We start from the raw sequence: 21,619 nt of genomic DNA, 5'->3' as shown, positions 1-21,619 counted from the left end.
TTCAATTTAGCTGAACATTATCGTACACTCTGAAGGTGGCCAAACACAATTGATGCAGTTTTATCACCGATAGGGCAACAGATCATTTGGAGTTTCTCATGTGCCTTTTTAAACATGATCTGTAAGTGACATCTTGAAGATGGTGTTTTTCTTAAATACTTGTTTGCCGGAATTCTATCCTTAAACTTCAGATGAGCTCTCATTATGGCCTGGAAACTGAATTGGGACTCTTCTATAACCTAATAAATCATGGTGAATTGCTACTTTGCAAGATTCCAATAATCTGAGTGCCTTATGTTCTGCTGCAGATTGAGTTACGAGTGGTTATTAGTCCATATATCAGCCTTAACACTGTTGGGCCTATAATATACTCTTACTGCATCCTTTGAATCTGCTGTCATCACTGATCTCCTTCAGTGGAGTTTTTGACATTTCCATACTTGCAATGTACTGCCTGTTTCAACCATGCTTCCCCTCCTATGTTAATTTTGCCGCAAAATTTCCATGTTTCTAATATTTTTTCATGCTTTCTTTAACCATCTGCACTAACCGTAAATCTGCTGGGAATTGCATCATCTTCAGGTCTGGGCTTTGTGCACATCCTTCGATATAACCATTTAAACATTGAAGCCAAAGCTTTAACTTTACCAGAAAACTTGTGCAGCACCAATTTTCTCATTTAAGATGCTACGTAGGTGTTCCTGCGATTGTTTTTTTTTTAACTAGATTAAAGATCCGCTAGAAACAGAAGTTTTATTGTTGACCAGCACAGAAGCAAGGACAAGGTAATGGGTAATACAAAACAATATTTCAATGGAAATCTTAGCTTACATCACTCATCACGATGTTTTGCCTCCACTCCTTTACTTTCTCTTGAGCAGGCAAATGTCAGAAATACCCAGCAGATCAGTTAGCATCGGCAGAAAGACGGGCAGAGTTAACCTTGCAGATCTTGACATTGCTCTACAAGTGGACGAAGGGAGCAAAAGTTGCAGAGAAGGAGGAGTGGTCATTTCCCTTCCCTGAAGCTGACTTCTCCCAGTTCTGATCAAAAGTCTTGACTTGGAACTTTGTCTGTTTATCTCTTAACTGCCAACTGACCTGTTAAATATTTGAAATATTTTATGTTTTTGTTTTAGATTTGCAACAACAGTAGTTTTTATTTGCTTTTCCATTACTGTTTCCTCAGGAAGTTTGGTCAGTTTACATTCCACAAGGTCATTAATTGATTATTCAATGGAATATGTTTGGGAATATGAATTTAACCAATTGGCAAATCCTTTAGCCTAAGAGCATGGGTAGATGCAAAGATACGATATCAGGTGCAGTTGTGCATTTTGCCACAGAGGGGTGGTATTTCAGAGAACTACATAATGGGGTGTAGTTATGTTTGTTGGTGATGTATTTAGCCTTCTCATATAAGTTTGTATCCAGGATGACTTGTATACATTTCATTCTGTATTCCACCAGATGTTCTCTCTCTCACACCTGATGCCATGTCATTGGAGACGAAAGAGTGAAGAATGAACTAGAAATGTCACAAGTTCTTATATTCAGATTGAACGTGCTTTGTAGAATTTCTACTTCATTCTCCACTCTTTCATTTTGCCAAGTGGTTTTCTTGCTTAAACCTGAAATCTACTCAGTTCCCTAATGACAGTTTTAAATGATCAGAGATCCTAGATAACTGTGAAGTGTTTTCAACAGCTCTACAGAAAAGGCTAAAAACCCAGCATGAAATGTTGCATCTTAGCAATGTGCTCCATCTAGTGGGCCAGCTCAGAAATGTGGTCCAGTGAGCAAGTGATAGAAGAATATAGTGGATTCCGGTGAACTGGGGGACAACAGGGCCATTACATTTTGGCCCAATTAAGTGGCTGCCTCAATTAGCCAAAGTTTCATGGCAATAGTTAAAAGAGTATTAAAAAAGACAAACTGAGTTACAAACTATATATTTAAATAAAATGTATAACAAATTAAAACACTACTTATAGTACTATAAAACTGTAGAAGTTCCTAAGTTATCGACAGAGGAATTAACCCAGCATACGCAATGAACAAAATCAGTGTGGACACCTAGTGCAGATAATGGACTACCTTCATACATTACTATTGATGATTACATTCTCCGGATCTTCCTGTTCATTGTAACATTCAAGATGATTGTCAATACCTTCAAATTCTTCATAGGTCCTAACTTTGTTGAAGTATGAAATTCTTTAATTTTCACTCCCAGCTACTTCTGGTATTTCTGAATCTGAATGTTTGAAACCACAGTGAACAAAATAATTCTGAATTGTCTTGCTGCTTATTTCTCACTAGTTATCATGGACAAAAATCACTGTTTTTTGAACACAATGTACGCAACTGAAGTTATTTAAAAATTGTTTATTCTAAGCATGGCCAGACAATATTGTGCAACTGACCTTAGTTAGAACCTGTTTGGCAACAGTCTCGTGTCCCAATTAAGCAGCATAGGGACGAGAATTTGGGCAATTTTCTCGATTAGTTTTTGTTCTTTAAGAGTTGTCCCATGTAAGTGACTGCTCTGATTGACTGGCAACCACTGTATAAGCAGAAGCCAATTCTTCAGATGCATTTTCATTCCTATTATTGCACAGGTTTTCATATAAATTCTTATTTATTCATTTATGGGATGTGGGCATCACCACCTATGCCAGCATTTATTGCCCATCCCTAGTTGCCCTTGAGAAGGTGGTGATGAGCTGCCTGCTTGAACCGCTGCAGTCCCTGGGCGTAGGTACACCCACAGAGCTGTTAGAGAGGGAATTCCATGATTTTGACCCCGCAACAATGAAAGGACGGTGATATATTTCCAAGGATGCTGAGTGTCTTGGAGGGGATTTCCACGTGGTGGTGTTCCCAGGTACCTGCTGTTCTTGTCTTTCTAGGTGGTAGTGGCCGTGGGTCTGGAAGATGCTTCCTTAGGAGCTTTGGTGTGTTGTTGCAGTGCAGCTTGTAGATAGTACACACTGTGACAACTGTTTGTTCGATGGTTGAGGGAATTGGATGCTTGTGGAAGGGGTTCCAATCAAGTGCACTGCCTTGTACTGCATAGTGTCAAGCTTCTTGAGTGTTGATGGATCTGTACTCATCCAGGCGAGTGGGGAGTATTCCATTACACTCCTGAGCTGATCCAAGTAAGAATAGGAAGAATTTTTGTTTGCCTGAATGTGTAAGCCATAGATGCTTCTTTTTTTAAAAAATCATCCAATTAACAACGTAAACTTTTAAATACCAGGAAGAAAGTTCAGCACCTTCTCAAGTCTGGCAAGTATCTCAACGGAAAATAAATATGAAACATTTCAACTATTGTCATTTTCTCTGATACAGTGTAAAGTGAAAATTTCAAAGAAAGTTAAACTGGATACCGTGACCAAATATTTTTATGGAATGGTTAGGCCCAAGAGGCACCTAATGTGACTCTAGTAAACCAGGTTCACCAGCTCTCATCACATGCAGAAGTTAGTTGATGGAAGCCAATTGAAATATCAGCCACAAACAGTTAATTCACTGAACTGGAGCCCAAATTAGTTGCATAAAAGGCACCAAATCTACTCATGTTATTCCTCTTGGTTATCATCATTAATAGTGATATAAAGTACTTTTTCTGGGGGAGTGGATTTTGGAAGGCTAAGGCTCAAAAACTAAATTATCCCATGAAATATGTATTTGGATGTTTACCATTTCTAAAACAAAAATTTAAAATATTGTATTTTTATTTTCAGTGGTCCACTGACTGAATATCTACAAAAACTGACTGAAAACCCAATTTATAGAAGCTTGAATTCTGTTAACATGCTGTACTTTCATGTAATCAGCCATCTGCTGTGTTTTAGCCCAGTTTTGCCATATGTCTCTGACCACTCTGTATGCCATGTGATCATCCACATGTAGCATGTCTTTTCTGATTACAGTTCTGCAGGAAAAAGTCAATTTCGTAGATCTAACAAAAATCATTGTTTTAAAATTATTGCATTGAATCAGGACTCTGATTTAGTTCAGCAAATATACTGTTCAGATTTATGAAAGCAGGAATTGAGATTAGTTACTTCTGGGAAATATTCTGCTGCATAATTGACCTAATTTGCATAGAAACTTTGATCATATTAGCATAATGCATTCATTTTCTAAATATTTGCACATCAAGCTTCTTGGGGATTTAATTAGGTTTTTTTTTATATAGACGAGCTCATTTTTTACAATAAGATCACAAGCTAAGTATAAATAACAAGGCCCAATTCGGATCTTGCATTGTCAAAGAAGATAACAATCAGGATGGTTAGTGGATTCATGAAACTTAGAGAAGAAAATGAGATGAGGAAAAATATGACAAAAGGAGTTTATTGCAGAGGGGACTAAAATGTAGATTGTCTTTGCATGGCATAAGTTTGAAGAGTGCCAAAAAGTAAGCTACCTTGATTTTCATATGCACAGTGGTTGTACGCAGGTTATAGTGTATTGGCATTCTGAGTAGAAAAAAAATAAATCTCAAAGCAACAATGTCATTCTCAGATTTCAAACGATCACTGTGCAGGCTTAAGTTAGAGCAGTGTGACAATTCAAAAGCGAAGTAAAGGCAATAGTATCCCTTGATGTTCTGATCATGGTGAGAAAATAATCCGGGAATTCCATATATAATGCAGTAAAATTATTGGGTCATTCTATCATAGAACCACAGAACATTACAGCACAGAAACTGGCCTTTTGGCCCTTCTTGGCTGTGCTGAACCATTTTTCTGCCAAGTCCCACTGACCTGCACCTAGACCATATCCCTCCATACCCCTCTCATCCATGTACCTGTCCATGTTTTTCTTAAACGTTAGAAGTATTCTCGAGTCCCTCCAATTATTGCTGGCATTTGCCGTCAGACAGTATTAACAATAGGAGAACTGTCGATCAGCTGCTTCCTTTCCCATGTTTGATTTGATGCCGTGAGACCTTGTAGGGTCTGAGTCAAAGTTGTGGACTCAACCACATAACACTGCACTATCCCTTTTGGTGGGTCTGTCCTGCCAGTGGATCAGATGTAGCCAGGAATGATAGTGTGTTATCTACAAGATACAGTTCTGTAAGTGTAACAATATCAGGCTGTTTTGACCCAAATTATCAGTGATTCACGACAAGGACTTTGCAATGTTGATTGGACTGGGAATGACTATTTCATGTCGCAATTTGATACCTAGGTGATCTTTCATCTGAGCAAAAAACAAACTGCTGGTGGAACTCGGTGTCTGTGGTGTGGGAAGGAAAGGAAATGTTGACATCTTGGGTTGAGACCCTGCATCTCAATCCTGATGTAGCAACAATTCCTTTGCTTCCACAGATGCTGCTGTACCTGCTGTGTTCCTCCAACAGCTTGTTTTAACTCTGGATTCCAGCATCTGCAGAATTTTGTGTCTCCATGGGAAGTAGTGAGGTCATTATCAGCGAACACTTGTGACGAGGAAAGGTGAGAATGGAGAGTGGAGCAATAAACTGTGATTTGTATCTCTGAAAATGGTTAAAAAATGTTAGCATCTGGATATGATGGATTACAGTAAAACACTTTTGTCAGCACTACCTACCCATCCACCTATCTTCATATCATCTCCAGACTTTGCCACTAAGCCATCAATTCCACTATCTACATAATTGACAAACAATGTGAAAAGTAGCAGTCCCAATACTTGAACCCCTGTGGAACACCACTAGTCACTGGCAGCCAACCCAGAAAAGGCCCCCCTTATTCCCACTCACTGCCTCCTGCCTGACAGCCATTGCGCTAAACATGCCAGTATATTTCCTGTAACACCATAGGAGTCTATCTTCTTAAGCACCCTCATGTGAGGCACCTTATCAAATGCTTTCTGAAAACCTAAGTAAATGAGATCCATTGTTTCTTCTCTGTCCATCCTGCTTGTCAAAACCTTAATCACTGCAGTTCAGAACACTTTGACCACTTTGCTCTGCAGTGGACTTATTTTGTTCTAATTGTGTTCTTTGTTGCAAAAAGTGTGTGGTTTTTAAATCTACCTAGTGAATGATGCTTATATGATCCTGTGTGTCTGCTGTAAATATGTTTCTCCTTGAACCTGTGTACACATTATTTGTGTATGTGACTTTGAGAAACAGCTAAAACATTTTGGGCCTGGGACCCTTAATCAGAACTTCTTCAGTCGCTTCCCTCAGCTGCTGTTAGACCACTGAACTTTCCAGCATTTTATGTTTTTATTTCAGATACCTAGTTTTAAAAAAAAATTTTTGGTTAAAGCAGGAAATTTTATTTGTTTTTGCAAATTCGGGCAAAATACTGATTATGGGGAGAATATTGATTCTGATTTCTCAAGCAAATATGATTCAAATGTAACATTCAGTGGTCCGATTTAAATGTGAATACTTGTCATGCTTGAACTGCTTTCTGCTTATGCATGGGGCCATGCTGAGTTGACAAATGTGACCATAATGTTGGTTTACAGAGAAGATCTGTATCCTGTCGAGCCATTATTGTGAATGAAACCAATAGCCTTTTCCAGGTTGTTGTTGGCCAACTTGCTCTGAGCAGGAATATCTTTCTTTTGCAATCTGGAAAATGCCCTTTGCATTAAGTCTGATAGTGCAAAGTAAAATGTTTTGATGAGATGACATCGGCATTCAGCGGGCCAGCAGTTTATTACTAATGAGACTTCCACTCTGACTTTGTTACTAGAATTTATAAAAATGTTGTGACTTGAAACACTGTCAATGTAAATATAATGATGCTCCAACTTGTTTCAAAGTGAAGGTTGTGGTACATTTATAATGTTAAATTAAAATAAATTATTCGAAGAAGTCTAATTTTATCTAAGTGACCTACAAAGATTTAAATAAGCAAGAAAACAGAAATCAGGCAGTACTGGCAGATTGTACTGTCTTTAGGATATTCTGGAACAGCTCACTAAGACACTTCAGACATCAACTTCCAAACTCACATCCTCTACCAACTGTAGGTGGTCAGGGCAGCGAAAGCATAAGCATAACACCACCTGGAAGCTGCCCTCAAGCCACACAACATTTTGACTTCAGAATCAGAATCGGATTTATTGTCAGACTTGATTGTTGTTTTGTAGCAGCAGAACAGTGCAAGGACACAAAGACATTATTAATTAAGAAACAAATAATGCAACAGAAAGGAGTAATGGGGTAGTGTTCATGGCTCTGAAAAATATATTGCTGTTCTGTCACTGTTCAATCTTACTTCTGGAACTTTGCCTAAGAGCACCTCCAGAACGGCAGTGGTTTTGAATTGGGTTTAATTTCACCGGCAGATGTCTTCATTGGAATTTGGCAGCAGTGCATTACAATAGCTAGTAGTAAAACCTATAAATTACAATAATTTAATTTACAAGTTTTTTTGTTTGGTGCAAAATAAATTCCATATACTGTGCACTTTTTTTTTCCTTCAGTGATTTATTGTCTCTTTTGCAGTAACGTGCTTTTATTCCGGCTTTCTGAGTGTAGCTAGTTCTGTGGACCATTCTGAGTCAGAGTATGCGTAAATGTGAGGGGGATATTAGTCCATATAAACACTCAGCATTGAGCATTGCAGTTATGTTTCCCTAAGTATGAAAATCAAAGTCTCAGCTTATTCAACTGTCAGTAACTTAACATTAATCATACAAAGGTAAAAAGTAATCTGCAATGTGAGATGATTGTCAAACTTTGAGTCCAATACTGATGCATTAAAGTCAATTGAAAGAAACAAATGCAGAGAATATCCGTGTTTTCTTTAATTAAAGCAATCTAAAATTGCAACAAAACTTATGAAAATTTACCCTTGTTCCTACAGCATTTACAAATCTGGTATTCAAAGATGCCTCTGAGGAAGCTACAGTGCCTATAAAAAGTATTCCCCCCCCCCCCCCCCGTAAGTTTTCATGTTTTTTTTGTTTTACAACATTGATCAGTGGACTTAATTTGGCTTTGACACTGATCAACAGAAAAAAGATGCTTGCATGTGAAAGTGAAAATGGATCTCTACAGATCCCTCAGACCTAATCCTATGGTCCAAGGGGGAACACACCCCCACTAACCCTAGGCAGACCCTGATTGACCTTAGCACACCCCCACAAACCCGATGACTTGTGCAACGAGGAGCCAGATCCATTAAAGGCAAGTGTTGGACTTGGTTAATGAAGGCGTGGGCCAGATTAAAGTGGCAGGGTTACGTGACACTGAATATCAAGTGATGAGATCAACAAGCACAAGAGGGATGATTCATCAACTGCCCACATTTTTAATATACAGTTTTTCTGTTTTGCATGTTTTTTAATCCATTCAATATACATATTTTTATTATTATTATTTTCTCTGCCAGATTATGTATTGCTTTGAAATACTGCTGCTAAGTTAACAAATTTCGAGTCACATGCCAGTCATAATAAACCTGATTCTGACAAATTGATCTAAATTAATTACAAGTATAAAACACGATTGCACAATTACTCATCCCCCTCAAGTCAGTGTTTCGTAGATGCACCTTTGGCAGCAACTACAGCCTTGAGCCTAAATGGATAGGTGTCTACCAGTTTTGCACATCTGAACATCGCAATTCTTCCCCATTCTTCTTTACAAAACTGCTCAAGCTCTGTCAAATTGCATGGGGATCGTGTGTGAACAGTCCTTTTCACATCCAGCCAGAAGTCCTCATTAGATTGAGGTCTGGACTCTGACTTGCCAATTCAGGACCTTAACTTTGTTGTTCTTAAGCTATTCCTTTACAGCTTTGGTCATTGTCTTGCTGGAAAACAAATCTTTTCCAAGTCACATCAGGTTTTCCTCCAGGATTTTCATTAGAAATGGGGATGGTGCCGGAGGATTGGCGTATTGCTCATGTGGTTCCATTGTTTAAAAAGGGTTCTAAGAGTAAACCTAGCAATTATAGGCCTGTCAGTTTGACGCCAATGGTGGGTAAATTAATGGAAAGTATTCTTCGAGATAGTATATATAATTATCTGGATAGACAGGGTCTGATTAGGAACAGTCAACATGGATTTGCGCATGGAAAGTCATGCTTGACAAATCTTATTGAATTTTTTGAACAGGTTACGAGGAAAGTTGACGAGGGTAAAGCAGTGGATGTTGTCTATATGGACTTCAGTAAGGCCTTTGACAAGGTTCCGCACGGAAGGTTAGTTAGGAAGGTTCAATCGTTAGGAATTAATATTGAAGTAGTAAAATGGATTCAACAGTGGCTGGATGGAAGATGCCAGAGAGTAGAGGTTGGTAACTGTTTGTCAGGTTGGAGGCCGGTGACTAGTGGTGTGCCTCAGGGATCTGTACTGGGTCCAATGTTGTTTGTCATATACATTAATGATCTGGATGATGGGGTGGTAAATTGGATTAGTAACTATGCAGGTGATACTAAGGTAGGTCGCGTTGTGGATAATGAAGTAGGTTTTCAAAGTTTGCAGAGAGATTTAGGCCAGTTAGAAGAGTGGGCTGAACAATGGCAGAGGTAGTTTAATGCTGATAAGTGTGAGGTGCTACATTTTGGTAGGAATAATCCAAATAGGACATACATGGAAAATGGTAGGGCATTGAAGAATGCAGTAGAACAGAGTGATCTAGGAATAATGATGCATAGTTCCCTGAAGGTGGAATCTCATGTGGATAGGGTGGTGAAGAAAGCTTTTGGTATGCTGGTCTTTATAAATCAGAGCATTGAGTATAGGGGTTGGGATGTAATGTTAAAATTGTACAAGGCATTGGTAAGGCTGCATTTGGAGTATTGTGTGCAGTTCTGGTAACCGAATTATAGGAAAGATGTCAACAAAATAGAGAGAGTACAGAGGAGATTTACTAGAATGTTACCTGGGTTTCAGGACCTAAGTTACAAGGAAAGGTTGAACAAGTTAGGTCTTTATTCTTTGGAGCGTAGAAGATTGAGGGGGGACTTGATAGAGGTATTTAAAATTATGGTGGGGATAGATAGAGTTGACGTGGATAGGCTTTTTCCATTGACAGTAGGGGAGATTCAAACAGGAGGACGTGAGTTGAGAGTTAGGGGGCAAAAGTTTAGGAGTAACACAAGGGGGAATTTCTTTACTCAGAGAGTGGTAGATGTGTGGAACGAGCTTCCAGTAGAAGTGGTAGAGGCAGGTTCAGTATTGTCATTTAAAGTAAAATTGGATAGGTATATGGACAGGAAAGGAACGGAGGGTTATGGGCTGAGTGCGGGTAGGTGGGACTAGGTGAGAGTAGTGTTCGGCATGGACAAAAAGGGTCAAGATGGCCTGTTTCTGTGCTGTAATTGTTATATGGTTGTATGATTTCTCTGTATTTTGCTGCATTCATTTAAACCTCTTCTTTCACAAGCCTTCCAGGGCCAGCTGCAGTGAAGCATCCCCACGGCATGATGCAGCCACCACCATGCTTCATGGTAGGGATGGTGTGTTTTTGATGATGTCTGGTGTTTGGCTTATGCCAAAAATTGTAGTTGGTCTGATGGCCAAAAAGCTCAATTTTGGTTTCATCAGACTATAGAACATTCTTCCAGCTGACTTCAGAGTCTCCCACATGCCTTCTGGCAAACTTCAGCCAAGATTTCTTGTGAATTTTTCTCAACAGTGCCTTTCTCGTTGCCACTCTCTAATAAAGCTGCAACTGCCGAAGTGCCCAAGCAACAGTTGTTGTATGCGCAGTCTCTCCCATCTCAGCCACTGAACCTTATAACTCCAAGTTGCTGTCATAGGTCTCTGGGTGGCCTCTTTCACCCGTTCCCTTCTTAGTTTTTGAGGATGGCCTGGTCTAGTCAGATTTACAGCTGTGCCATATTCTTTCCACTTGTTGATTGACTTAACTACTCCAAGTGACATCCGGTGACCTGGAAATTTTCTTGTATCCATCTCCTGACTGACTTGTACTTTTCAATAACCTTTACGTGGAGTTGCTTGGAGTGTTCTTTTATCTTCATGGTGTTGTTTTTGCCAGGATACTGACTCACTTGCAGTTAGATCTTCCAGATAGGTGTATTTTTATTGCAATCAGTTGAAACACCATGACTGCACACAGGTCTTCAAAAACAGACCTCAATTTAACTAATTAAGTACCTTCAAAAACCAATTGGCTGCACCAGTGATGATTTGGTGTGTCATATTAAAGGGGGCAAACACTTAAGCAATCAATTATTTTGTGCTTTATATTTATAATTTAGATCACTTTGTATAGATCTATTTTTGTTTTGACATGAAAGGTATTTTTTTCTGTTGATCAGTGTCAAAAAAGCCAAATTAATTCTTCTGTGATTCAATGTTGTAAAACAATTAGACATGAAAACTTCCAAGGGGGGCTGAATACTTTTTATAAGTACTGCATATTACGGGAAATGTATATGAGATGATGTAACTTGTGAACAATGTTATTATTATATGCAAAGGTGTGGTAGGGCAGTGACTTCGTTGGAAGGTCAGAACAGTTCAAACAACTTTTCTGTCAAAACATGTTTGTGAAGGCTGCAAATCTGCAGTCCAGTTGCATTGCATGTAAAAAAAAGACACACCACTGTGTGTTGTGCATTTGTTTGCATTATCTATTGTGTTACTTTTTTTTATGTTAACACTTCATTTATTTCTTCCATTTTTTTTGCATTTATTCCACTCCTTTGAGTCCAGCAAAGCAATTCTCAATGCAAAATGATGAGTATGAGACCTATTTATAACGTTCTGTTTTTCAACATGCCGCTAAGTGGTAATTAAGAGTTTTTCATCTTTGGTGTGCTCCCCACTGCTCTGTAGCTTTACTCTTTACATTAGTATTACAAATTAACATCAAAACAAATTAAATTAGCAAATAAATTGATTTATTGCTATCTCATAAATCAGTATTTCAACTGTAAACCAAGGATTTAACAAAGACTTTGTAAGGATTTGCCATCCAAAAAGATTTAACTTTATTAAGAGTCGCTTTATGAAATCATCTTTTCTCTTTTTGGCTGTCAGTTCAGGATTTTTGAATCTGTTATTTTCTATTTTCATGTTACAACTCCCTTTTTTAAACTTAAGTCCTCAAATTGTTTCTGTTTTATCAGTATTTATTTTTTAAGAAAACTGTTAACGTGGCTCCAAAAATGTTTTTTTAAAAGGAATCCAAATTTGCAAATCCCTGTTGGAAGAAGTTTAAGTAAAGCAACATAATATTCCTTAAGAAACTAATCAATATTATAAAGTGGACGCATGTCTTCTCACATTAATTAATGTCAACAAATGGACCTTATGCATTTGAATGTGTTCGTAGTCGAAAACATTTTGAGAAAACAGCATGAGAATAAAGGTAGCATTAGAACAATTTGCGTTCTTTGGTTCTGTCATACTTGAAGAACTCTTAAGCACTGTGTAAAACAAAACTTTTTATTCAGGACAATAGAAAGCAAGTTTTTAAATATAAAGAAAGCTGTTGTTTGGAGTTTTACTATTCGGGCCTGAAAGATTAGAGAATTAATCTGTAAATGGACAGGAGAAGCTTGGTTTATTGTCCTCTAGAAGAGTGAGGATAAAGTCGAGAGGATTTGACAGAGGCACTTAAGGTTGCTTTGAGACACGTACACAGGCATGTGCTTAAAACTGGATCCACGTACACCTACCCGTTCACACCGAAATATACAATTGCATGCACTGACAGACATGTACACATTAAGAGTAAAAAAAATGTAGAAGGGTAAATACAGAAAGGTAAAAATGTAGAAGGGTGACTGACAAAAGTAGTAGAGTGAAATGTGCGATGATCTATTTGCTCATTGTTGTGTTCTGGAATGTATTGTCTGAGGACGATGGAATTAAAACTTTTATATAAATTAGATATATACTTGAAGGGAAAATCTTTTCTGTGGCTTGGAAATTCAGTGGTCTAATTGAATAATTCAATAAAAATATATCAAGGCCCCAGTGAGGTGAATGACATTGTCCTGGTTTTCTAAATTCATGTGATTGAATGTTCACCAACATTCTTGGACCAATTGATCACCGTATGTTACTGGATCTATGCCAAATTGTTTAACAGTTGAATGGATTATTTTAAGGATTTTAACCTTCTTAATATCTTTGAAAGAACAATTATAGCAAAACATTTGTTTAGTCTTTTCTGATTTAGCGGTGGTTTATCAGTCAAAAGTTGGTGGGAGGACCTTTTTCTTCTAATTGGCTGGATAGTGGAATGATGCCAGTTATGTTACATAAAAGTTGTGAAGTGTCAAAAGCTGAAAAATCCTCAGTGCTATCTGCGGATGCTAATGTTATCTTTTTTTCCTTGCAGTGAAAGATTCTTTGTAAAGTTGAATAAAAATGGTTTGCCAAAATTTCCAGAGAGAATGGAAAGACAGTGCACACTTTTCATTGTAAGTACAACCAGAATTGTGTAATTAATTAGAAACAAGTTAGCAAAATGTTTGTCTTCAGCATTCCTGGTTTATTGATTTAACATGATTGCTGTCAATAAAGTATTAGACATATTGCAGACACACTCCCATTTTCTTCAGTTCTCAAAATTCTTATATTTATTATTAAGTTTGTATTTGAGTGCAGAATTTGTATTATGACCCATGCTGTTCACAATGTTGTGTTTTCAGAATGAATAAATCCATGTGATTGGTCATTTTAGCAATAACATTGTGGGTTACTACCCTTTGTAAAGCTATTTTGCAATGGTGTTATTGGTCATTATAGGAGAATGGAAAGTACTTGATGTGAAGCAGGAACCACTTAATTTTTATACATAATATTAATAATATAAACCATTTTATTTGTTTTCTGGAATAATTTGTTAATATGATGTCATGATTCTAATTTAAGTACGCTTATGAAGAGGAAATAAGATAAATGCATGGCTTTTTATTTCTGTGCTGTGCAATAATAATATAGTAATTGGAAGAAGGCAGAAGAATGGGGTTGAGAGGAAAGATCAGCCATGAGCAAAGAGTGGTTAAGAATTGATGGGCTGAATGGCCCAATTCTGCTCCTATACCTTGAGGTCTATAGTATAACTGAAATATTTAGAGTTTTAATATCATTTTCCATTGTGTGATTCATATTTAAAATATGCAGTGATAAAGGATTTGTTATCATTTTAGTTATTTTAATGCATATAGTAACAAGTAATAAGATACCAGTGACAAAATCCGTCTCGGTTTCTTGTGATTTTGAGACTCTGCATCCATGCAGCTTTTCTCCTTTTGCCCTGTGATGCCAATTCTTTGGAGCAGAGAAATTTAATAAAACACTATGAAGAAATTTCTCCTCAAATGTGACAATTCCTCCTCCACTTTGATAATTAGCCAAGCTTCAAGAATGCTGCCGATTACTTCTCATGAAGTAGAGTTAAATGATGTCTTTTCTCATCCTCTACTACTCACTCTCTCACATTTAACTTGATGCCAGAAGAATACAGGTCTTTAGAGGACCAAGTCCTTCATGCAGGTCCAAAAGATCAAAGGCTACCCATTGCTCTATCCCTTTGTGTTTCTCCATCACTTAATGTTCTGAAGTTCTTCGTGTTATGTCCTCTTGGATGGGATGGTCTCAGATGTTTACTGTCATCAGTACGAAAATTAATGAGGCATCATCTGGGCAGTGCCAGCGGCAAGCGTGGACAGATGGCTTGACTGAATCAACTACCCAAAGAGGTAAACCTAGGGATCTACCAAACTTATGGTTATGTCCTCCATCCACACTCTGCTCCTATAGCTGTCCTTACTCAGTTTCACACCCCACAACCACCTCCACCTCTACACTCAGCTTACTTCCGGCTCCTCCAGTCAGCAGAGAATGTAAATGAGAAATGAAGCGTGGGCCCTGCAGTACAAGTTCTAATTTCATCTTTGAGTTGTAACAATTCACTGATAGAATATCCTTTGAAGCCTAAGAAGCTGTTTGGGTATACAACCTCACCTAATGTTACCTTCTAGGAATTGGGAAGGGTCATGAGAACCTTAAAAACAGAAAATACACGAAACAGTCAACAGGTCAGAAAGTACATGTGCCAAGAGAAATGGTTGATGTTTCGGGTCCAGGACTCTTCGTCATAGCAGATGAGTGTTTGTGACCCAAAATACCACATTGTTCCTCTTTCCACAGATGCTATATGACGCACTGAATTTTCTTCAGAATTTTCTATTTTTAGTTTTCCAGCATCTGCAGTTTCTTTGTCATGGAAACTTTAATAGAGACCTGGCATGAGAACAAATATGTGAAAGATTTGAATTAATTTACTGAGAATATTTATGAATTTACAATTTTCCATTTCCTGAAAGTATATGTCATGCAGGTCTTGGGTAGGTAAAATTTTAGTGTTTTTTCTTCTGTATATGAAGCTGCAATGACAAATGTCTAACCATTTAAAATATTTCAAATCTGTTCTGCTTTCATGTCTCTTTTCAGGATTTGGGGAGCAGTGATCTCAGAAAGGATATATACATTACTGTTCACATTATAAGACTGGGTAATACTTACTTTTCTTATCCAGGTATTTTGACAATCCAAGTGTATTTCTTTTGGTATTTTTTTAAAAATGGAAATATATTTAACTCCTTCAGGTCGAATGGCGGCGGGAGAAAAGAAAAATGCTTCCAATGCACAATATCGGCGGCCATTTGGCTGTGCAGTCCTGAGCATTGCAGATTTGCTCCAAACTGAGAGGGAGAACAGAGATTCTAAAGAGGACCACATGCTTAAAGTCTACATGTACAGTAACATTTTCAGTATTTTTTTGCTTGAAAATGATGTTCAAGTGGTGAGATGCTTTACTCTAAGGGCTGCTTAAGTTATAGTTGGATTCATCTTAGTGACATGCAGGGACTTTGTTGTGCTGTGCTGCTGATGACATCAGGGGGAGATTTAAGCTGAGTAGAAGTGACTGGTTGGTTTTTGATGAGAAATTTCCTGCATCATTTATCATCCAAGTGCAAAGCTTTGATAATTGTGGTCTGAAAGTCATCTTCCTGTTGTAAAATAAGCAAACAAAGTGCAGAGAAATAGCACGTATTGGCTAACCCTTGCAAACAGACCACACTTCTGGCTGTTATATGAGACATTTCACAGCCGATACCATGGCGCATGGGCCAGATTGTGCTGCTGTTCACCCAGCCCTTCTTTCAACGCAGAAAGTTGAGCAAACCTGTCTTCTGAGTTGTAGTGAGCTGCTAATGGTGACTGCGTCTCTGGACCCACTTTTCATTTTATAGGTCATTAATGTCAAGGCAGTAGCAGCCTTGTATCTGTTCTCTCTCTCTATTCCATGCTGTAGGGTTTATTACGCTAGTCACATGAGTGGGGAGGCATGGTAAAGGCAGAGGGAATAAGTCACATATTTTGCTTATTTTGTGGCAGTTTGTGGTTTGGGATGGAGGGGGCCATATTTTTGCTGATCGCTTAATATCACCAATAATGGGTTTGACTATTTGGCACAATCATTTCATTGGAGCTGAGGGTGTGTCATGCAAGTATAACAACCCTGTGGTGGTTGCTTGCTAGCAGCAATTGATTTGTTTTGATGCTTGGATTAGTCTTGTCGCTACAAAGGTTGTGGTACAGTTTTTAAAAGTCTCATAGCTGGAGAACTCTGACACGCCCTGCACGAAGGCCAAATGACAATATGTATATGTCACCATTTCCAGCCCTGAGATTCACTTTCTTGTGTCCATTCACAATAAATACAAGAAGCACAATAGAATCAACGAAAGACCACTCCTATTAGGACAGACAACAATCAATGTGCAAAAGGCAACAAACTGTGCAAATATAAAAAGAAAAAGGAATAATAATAATAAATAAATGAGCAATAAATACTGAGAACATGAAATGAAGAGTTCTTGAAAGCGAGTCCATAGGCTGTGGGAGAAGTTCAGTGAAGGTGAGATCAACTTCAAATATTTATTAAGTGGAACAAACAAAGGATGCTGGAAATAGTAAATAAATTATAACATGCTGCAAAGGTAGATTAGGGGTATGCACCATTAATTTACATTTTGTATGATGAATTCACTGGGAAGTTGATCCTGCGGTTTTGAGGTGGTCAGTAAGGAATCAGGGATTTGGCCCTTGGTACAGCCAGATGTCTTCAGCAAGGATCAAGCACTCAATACAAAGCCAAACTGAGAACAACTGTCAGCCTGTGAGGTAAAGAAGGTGTAGCTTCTGAAATCACTCCCTTGAAACCCATTCAAATAATTTGCAGTTCAAAAGAAGTCCATAAAATTACTGGGTTAACTCTGGAACTCAGGTTTGTGGGGACAATGTGGCTGACCATTGAAGACCCAGGTAACTTGATGGAAGATGGTTGAAGGCCTGTTGTTTGATTAATCGTTGTATGTTAGGCATTGCACAGTTATAAAACCTAAACGGGGCTAATAAGGTAAGCATTTTGGGATTTGATTCACAATCATAATATCTGTTGGAAGTAACAATTAAAAGTTTCATATTAATGTAATGTTTTTTTAAAGAAAGTTTCAAGTTGAGAAGAAGTTGTTTTTCAAATTTAGTACTCGTAGGAGTAGAGGGTGGGAAGTGGGAGGAAGGTCAAAAGCATTCAGTATGAAATCTCTTTTGTCAAGGATAAACACAAGGACAATAGAAAGTCGGGAATGTCTGTTGCCATGGAAACCAGGTTTTTCAGTTGTGGCATTCGTTAAAATTAAGACCTTTTATATTTCTGGATTAATAAGATTCTCATGCCTGACAAATCCTATCAATCTGATAGTTGCCTCTTACACATAGCTTGCTGCCTGACATTGTCCCTGTTTGCTCCCTGCAGGGTAAATTGATGCAGTGCATCCGGGAGTTTGTGTAGAGTTAAAGAGGAATCCCTTTTGATCTATAAGAATTCTACGAAGTGTTACGAGAATGGTTGATCGTGGCTTCACAATCTCCATAGAGATTTAAGTAGTGTTCCCCTTCCCAAGGACCACACATTCTAGACCCTTGAATTCTTCGGGCATCCCTATTAGCTCCTGGTACCATCACAAACACCATACTCTCCTGCCACCTACCTCCCTGTTCACAGTAGCAGTCAGTGTGCGCTGGTGAGGTAGGAGGAAAGTTGAGTGGTCAGAGCAAAACCGCAGACTCCACTCGGCCAGGACCCAAGATCAGCTTCAAACTTGGGTGAGACAGCAGTACAAATCAGTGCCACACAAACAGTATTTCCACAAGAAAGAAATCGGTTACTTCTGAGAGTTACTTCATGATCTCCCGGCTATGAACAAAATGCAAAATATACCCAATGGACAGGCAGTAAGAATACATTTAGTTTCCCAATATTAAGAAGGTTATCTTAGGATATCTTAGAAATTATCATCATGATGGTAAAACAGGAAAAAATGTGGGTCAGTATCCATAAGGATTATAAATTATGGATATTTCCCAGATTGCTGCATTGAGGACCAGAGTTTATTGATCAGTCAATGGCTGCCCCTCCCCTTCTCCACCACCCATTACAAATGAAGGTCATACGAGGGTAAAATGTTCCAAGACTGCTTGCCTCACCAGATCTTTTTTAATCTTACGCAGCTTTGGCAGGATAATGTCATAGATCCTGAGAATTGGTTGTCACTATTGCTGAAAATAAAGCAACACACACAAAATACTGGAGGGTTTCAGCCCAAAACTACTTTTTTTCGTAGTTGCTGCCTGGCGTGCTGTGTTCCTCCGGCATTTTGTGAGTGTTGCTCGGATTTCCAGCATGTGCCGATTTTTCTCTTGTTGGTGAGAATAAGTGGTTTTTGGTTAAATTGAGCTTCCTACAGGAGAGACGAGAACATCTCAGGAAATACAAGTCTGATAGCACAATTAAATCAGCCATTGTATTTCTTTCTGAAGCTTCTGTCACTTAAATGAAAATGCATACTGTTAGTACACTCATGGTAATTGTTTCCTGCAAATTTAAGCCATAGTATTAAAAGAATGAAAGCAGAACCAGATCATTGACCATAAAACTATAGGATGCATGAGCAGAACTCGGCCATTTGGCCTATTGCGTCTGCTCTTCGATTCCATCATGGCTGATATATTATCCCCCTCAAACTCATTCTCCCACCTTCTCTCTGTAACCTTTGACACTCTGTTTCAAATATACTCAATGGTTTGGCCTCCTAGCCATCCATAGCAATAGGTTCCAAAGATTCACCACCTACTAGCGAAAGAAATTCCTGCTCACCTCTGTTCTAAATGGGTTCACTGACTATAGGAAACATCCTCTCCAAATCCACTCAACCTGGGTGGGCCTTTAAATATTCTATAGATTTCAATGAGATCCCCCCCATCATTCTTCTAAACCCCAGCAAGTACAGGCCGAGAGCTATCAAATGCTCTTCATAAGTTAACCCTTTCATTCCAGAATCATTCTCGTAAACCTCTTCCAGACCCTCTCCAATGACAGGACATCTTTTCTAAGATGAGGAGCCCAAAGCTGCCTATGATACTCCGAGTAGTGGTCTAACCAATGCCTTATAAAGCTTCAGCATTATGTCCTTGCTCTTATATTCTCAAAATCAATGCTAACGGATTTGTCAGCCACAATTTCCCCTTAAAGAAACAACGCTGACTTTGGGCTAATTTATCATGTGCCTGCAAGTAACCCAAAACCTCATCCTTCACAATGAATTCCACACCTTCCCAACCACTAAAGTCTGGATAACTAGCCTATAATTTCCTTTCTCCTGCCTCCATTTCTTCCTAAACAGTGGAATGAAATTTGCAATTTTCCAGACCTCCAGAACCGTTCCAGAATCTAGTGTTTCTTGAAAAATCATTACTACTGCCTTCGCAATCTCTTCAACTACCTCTTTCAGAACCCTGGGGTGTAGTCCGTCTGGTCCAGGTGACTTGCCTACCTTCAGACCTTTCAGCTTCCCAAGCAAGCACCTCTTCCTTAGTAATAGCAACTACACTCACTTTTGTCCCCTGACACTCTCAAATTTTTGGCATAGTGCTAGCATCTTCCACAGTGAAGATTGTCGCAAAATAATAGTTTGTCAGCAATTTTTTGCAATATTATATGTCCTCACTTTTCCTTTTATGCTGTCTTTAATTTCCCTTGTCAGCCACGGTTGCCTCATCCTCCCTTTAGAATACCTCTCCATCCTTGGGATGTATCTATTTTGCACTCCATAATGGTGTCCTTTTCATGCCAAAGAATCTCCTGTCTGTTGCCCCTAACTGTCAATTCTCCTATCACCACCATTCCACCTTATTTACCCTTCCCTGCTGAGTCTCAGAGCTGGCCACAGTGGCTGCTGCTCCTGTGCTGTGATTGGTCATCTCCTCCCGCAGTATCTAAAGGGTCAGACTTTTTGCGGGAGGAGAATGTCCACTGGGAATCCTGTACTACTACCTGCTTCCTCCTCTTTCTTCTGGTGGCCGACTGTCTACTGTCTGAATCTTGTACTCTGGGTGTGACCACCTCAATACAAGTCTCACCTCTGAGGTTTTCAGCCACCCAGATGATCCTGAGTACACCTAGCTCCAGCACCAGTTCCTTGACCTTATCCGTCAGGAGCTGAAGGTGGGCACACTCCTGCAGGTGTGGTCATCAGGTTTAGGTCCACTGTAGGGTTAAGTAACATTTGGTACCCTGCAATCCCCCATCTTCCAGGAGGAGCATTCCACTGCCTTAACCACTGTCCTGCCTACCCTTGTTATACCTTTGGCTCTTAATGCTTAAGCTTGATTTCTACAACCAACTGAACAATTCTAAATGATCCAGCACCCTTACTGAAGCCTGCTGAGCTGAAGCCTGACCATTCTAAGACTGCCCAACTCTAACAATGGCCAATCCTGCAGTACCATGTGTTTCTAGCATCCAGAGACTGTTTAGAAACATAGAAAACCTACAGCACAATACAGGCTCTTCGGCTGACAAAGTTGTGCCGAATATGTCCTTACCTTAGAAGTTACTAGGCTTACCTATAGCCCTCTATTTTACTAAGCTCCATGTACCTAGCCAAAAGTCTCTTAAAATACCCTATCATATCAGCCTCCACCACTGTTGCTGGCAGCCCATTCCACGCACTCACCACTCTCAGTAAAAAAAAAACTTACCCCTGACATCTCCTCTGTACCTACTCCCCAGCACCTTAAGCCTGTGTCCTCTTGTGGCAACCATTTCAGCCCCGGGAAAAAGCCTCTGACTATCCACGTGATCAATGCCTCTCATCATCTTATACACCTCTATCAGGTCACCGCTCATCGTCCGTCGCTCCAAGGAGAAAAGGCCAAGTTCACTCAACCTATTCTCATAAGGCATGCTCCCCAATCCAGGCAACATCCTTCTTTCTCATTACCAGAATTTGTAGTTAAAAAGTCCAGAGAAGCATTAATTCTTTCTTCTGTACAGTCAATAAATAGCATTCTGTGATTTGTAGCTGCTTCTGTTTAAATACTCTAGAGCCTACTTCAGATCTCTTTTAGATTAATCAGTTCCACAGTACATCATACATAAGCATGTTAATTTACAATCTGTTTCTACTTAAAATGGTAATGATGTAAGTTCATCTTGCCAAACATTTAAAATTTTTGCACATGGTATCATGCAAACTTTGCCTTGATCAATGCATTTTTTAAAAACACAAAAATGAAAGTTTTAAAATTTCTTTTC

At 38.9% G+C, this 21,619-nt stretch overlaps 1 protein-coding gene across 1 annotated transcript in view; it reads left to right on the top strand.

The window, feature by feature from the left end:
- dock4 (dedicator of cytokinesis 4) overlaps positions 1-21,619 on the top strand; it is a 370,374-nt gene that overhangs the window by 140,554 nt on the left and 208,201 nt on the right. The window contains exons 9-11 of the mRNA XM_059978246.1: positions 13,289-13,370; positions 15,409-15,469; positions 15,564-15,711. Of these exons, the coding sequence (XP_059834229.1) occupies positions 13,289-13,370; positions 15,409-15,469; positions 15,564-15,711 (291 nt within the window). The remainder of the gene's footprint in view (positions 1-13,288; positions 13,371-15,408; positions 15,470-15,563; positions 15,712-21,619) is intronic.

This window comes from Hypanus sabinus, chromosome 8 (genome assembly GCF_030144855.1).
Source record: "Hypanus sabinus isolate sHypSab1 chromosome 8, sHypSab1.hap1, whole genome shotgun sequence".
In the NCBI taxonomy this organism is placed as follows: Eukaryota; Metazoa; Chordata; class Chondrichthyes; order Myliobatiformes; family Dasyatidae; genus Hypanus; species Hypanus sabinus.
Note: the sequence above shows the minus strand (reverse complement) of the source record. Positions and strands in the feature narration are given on the sequence as shown.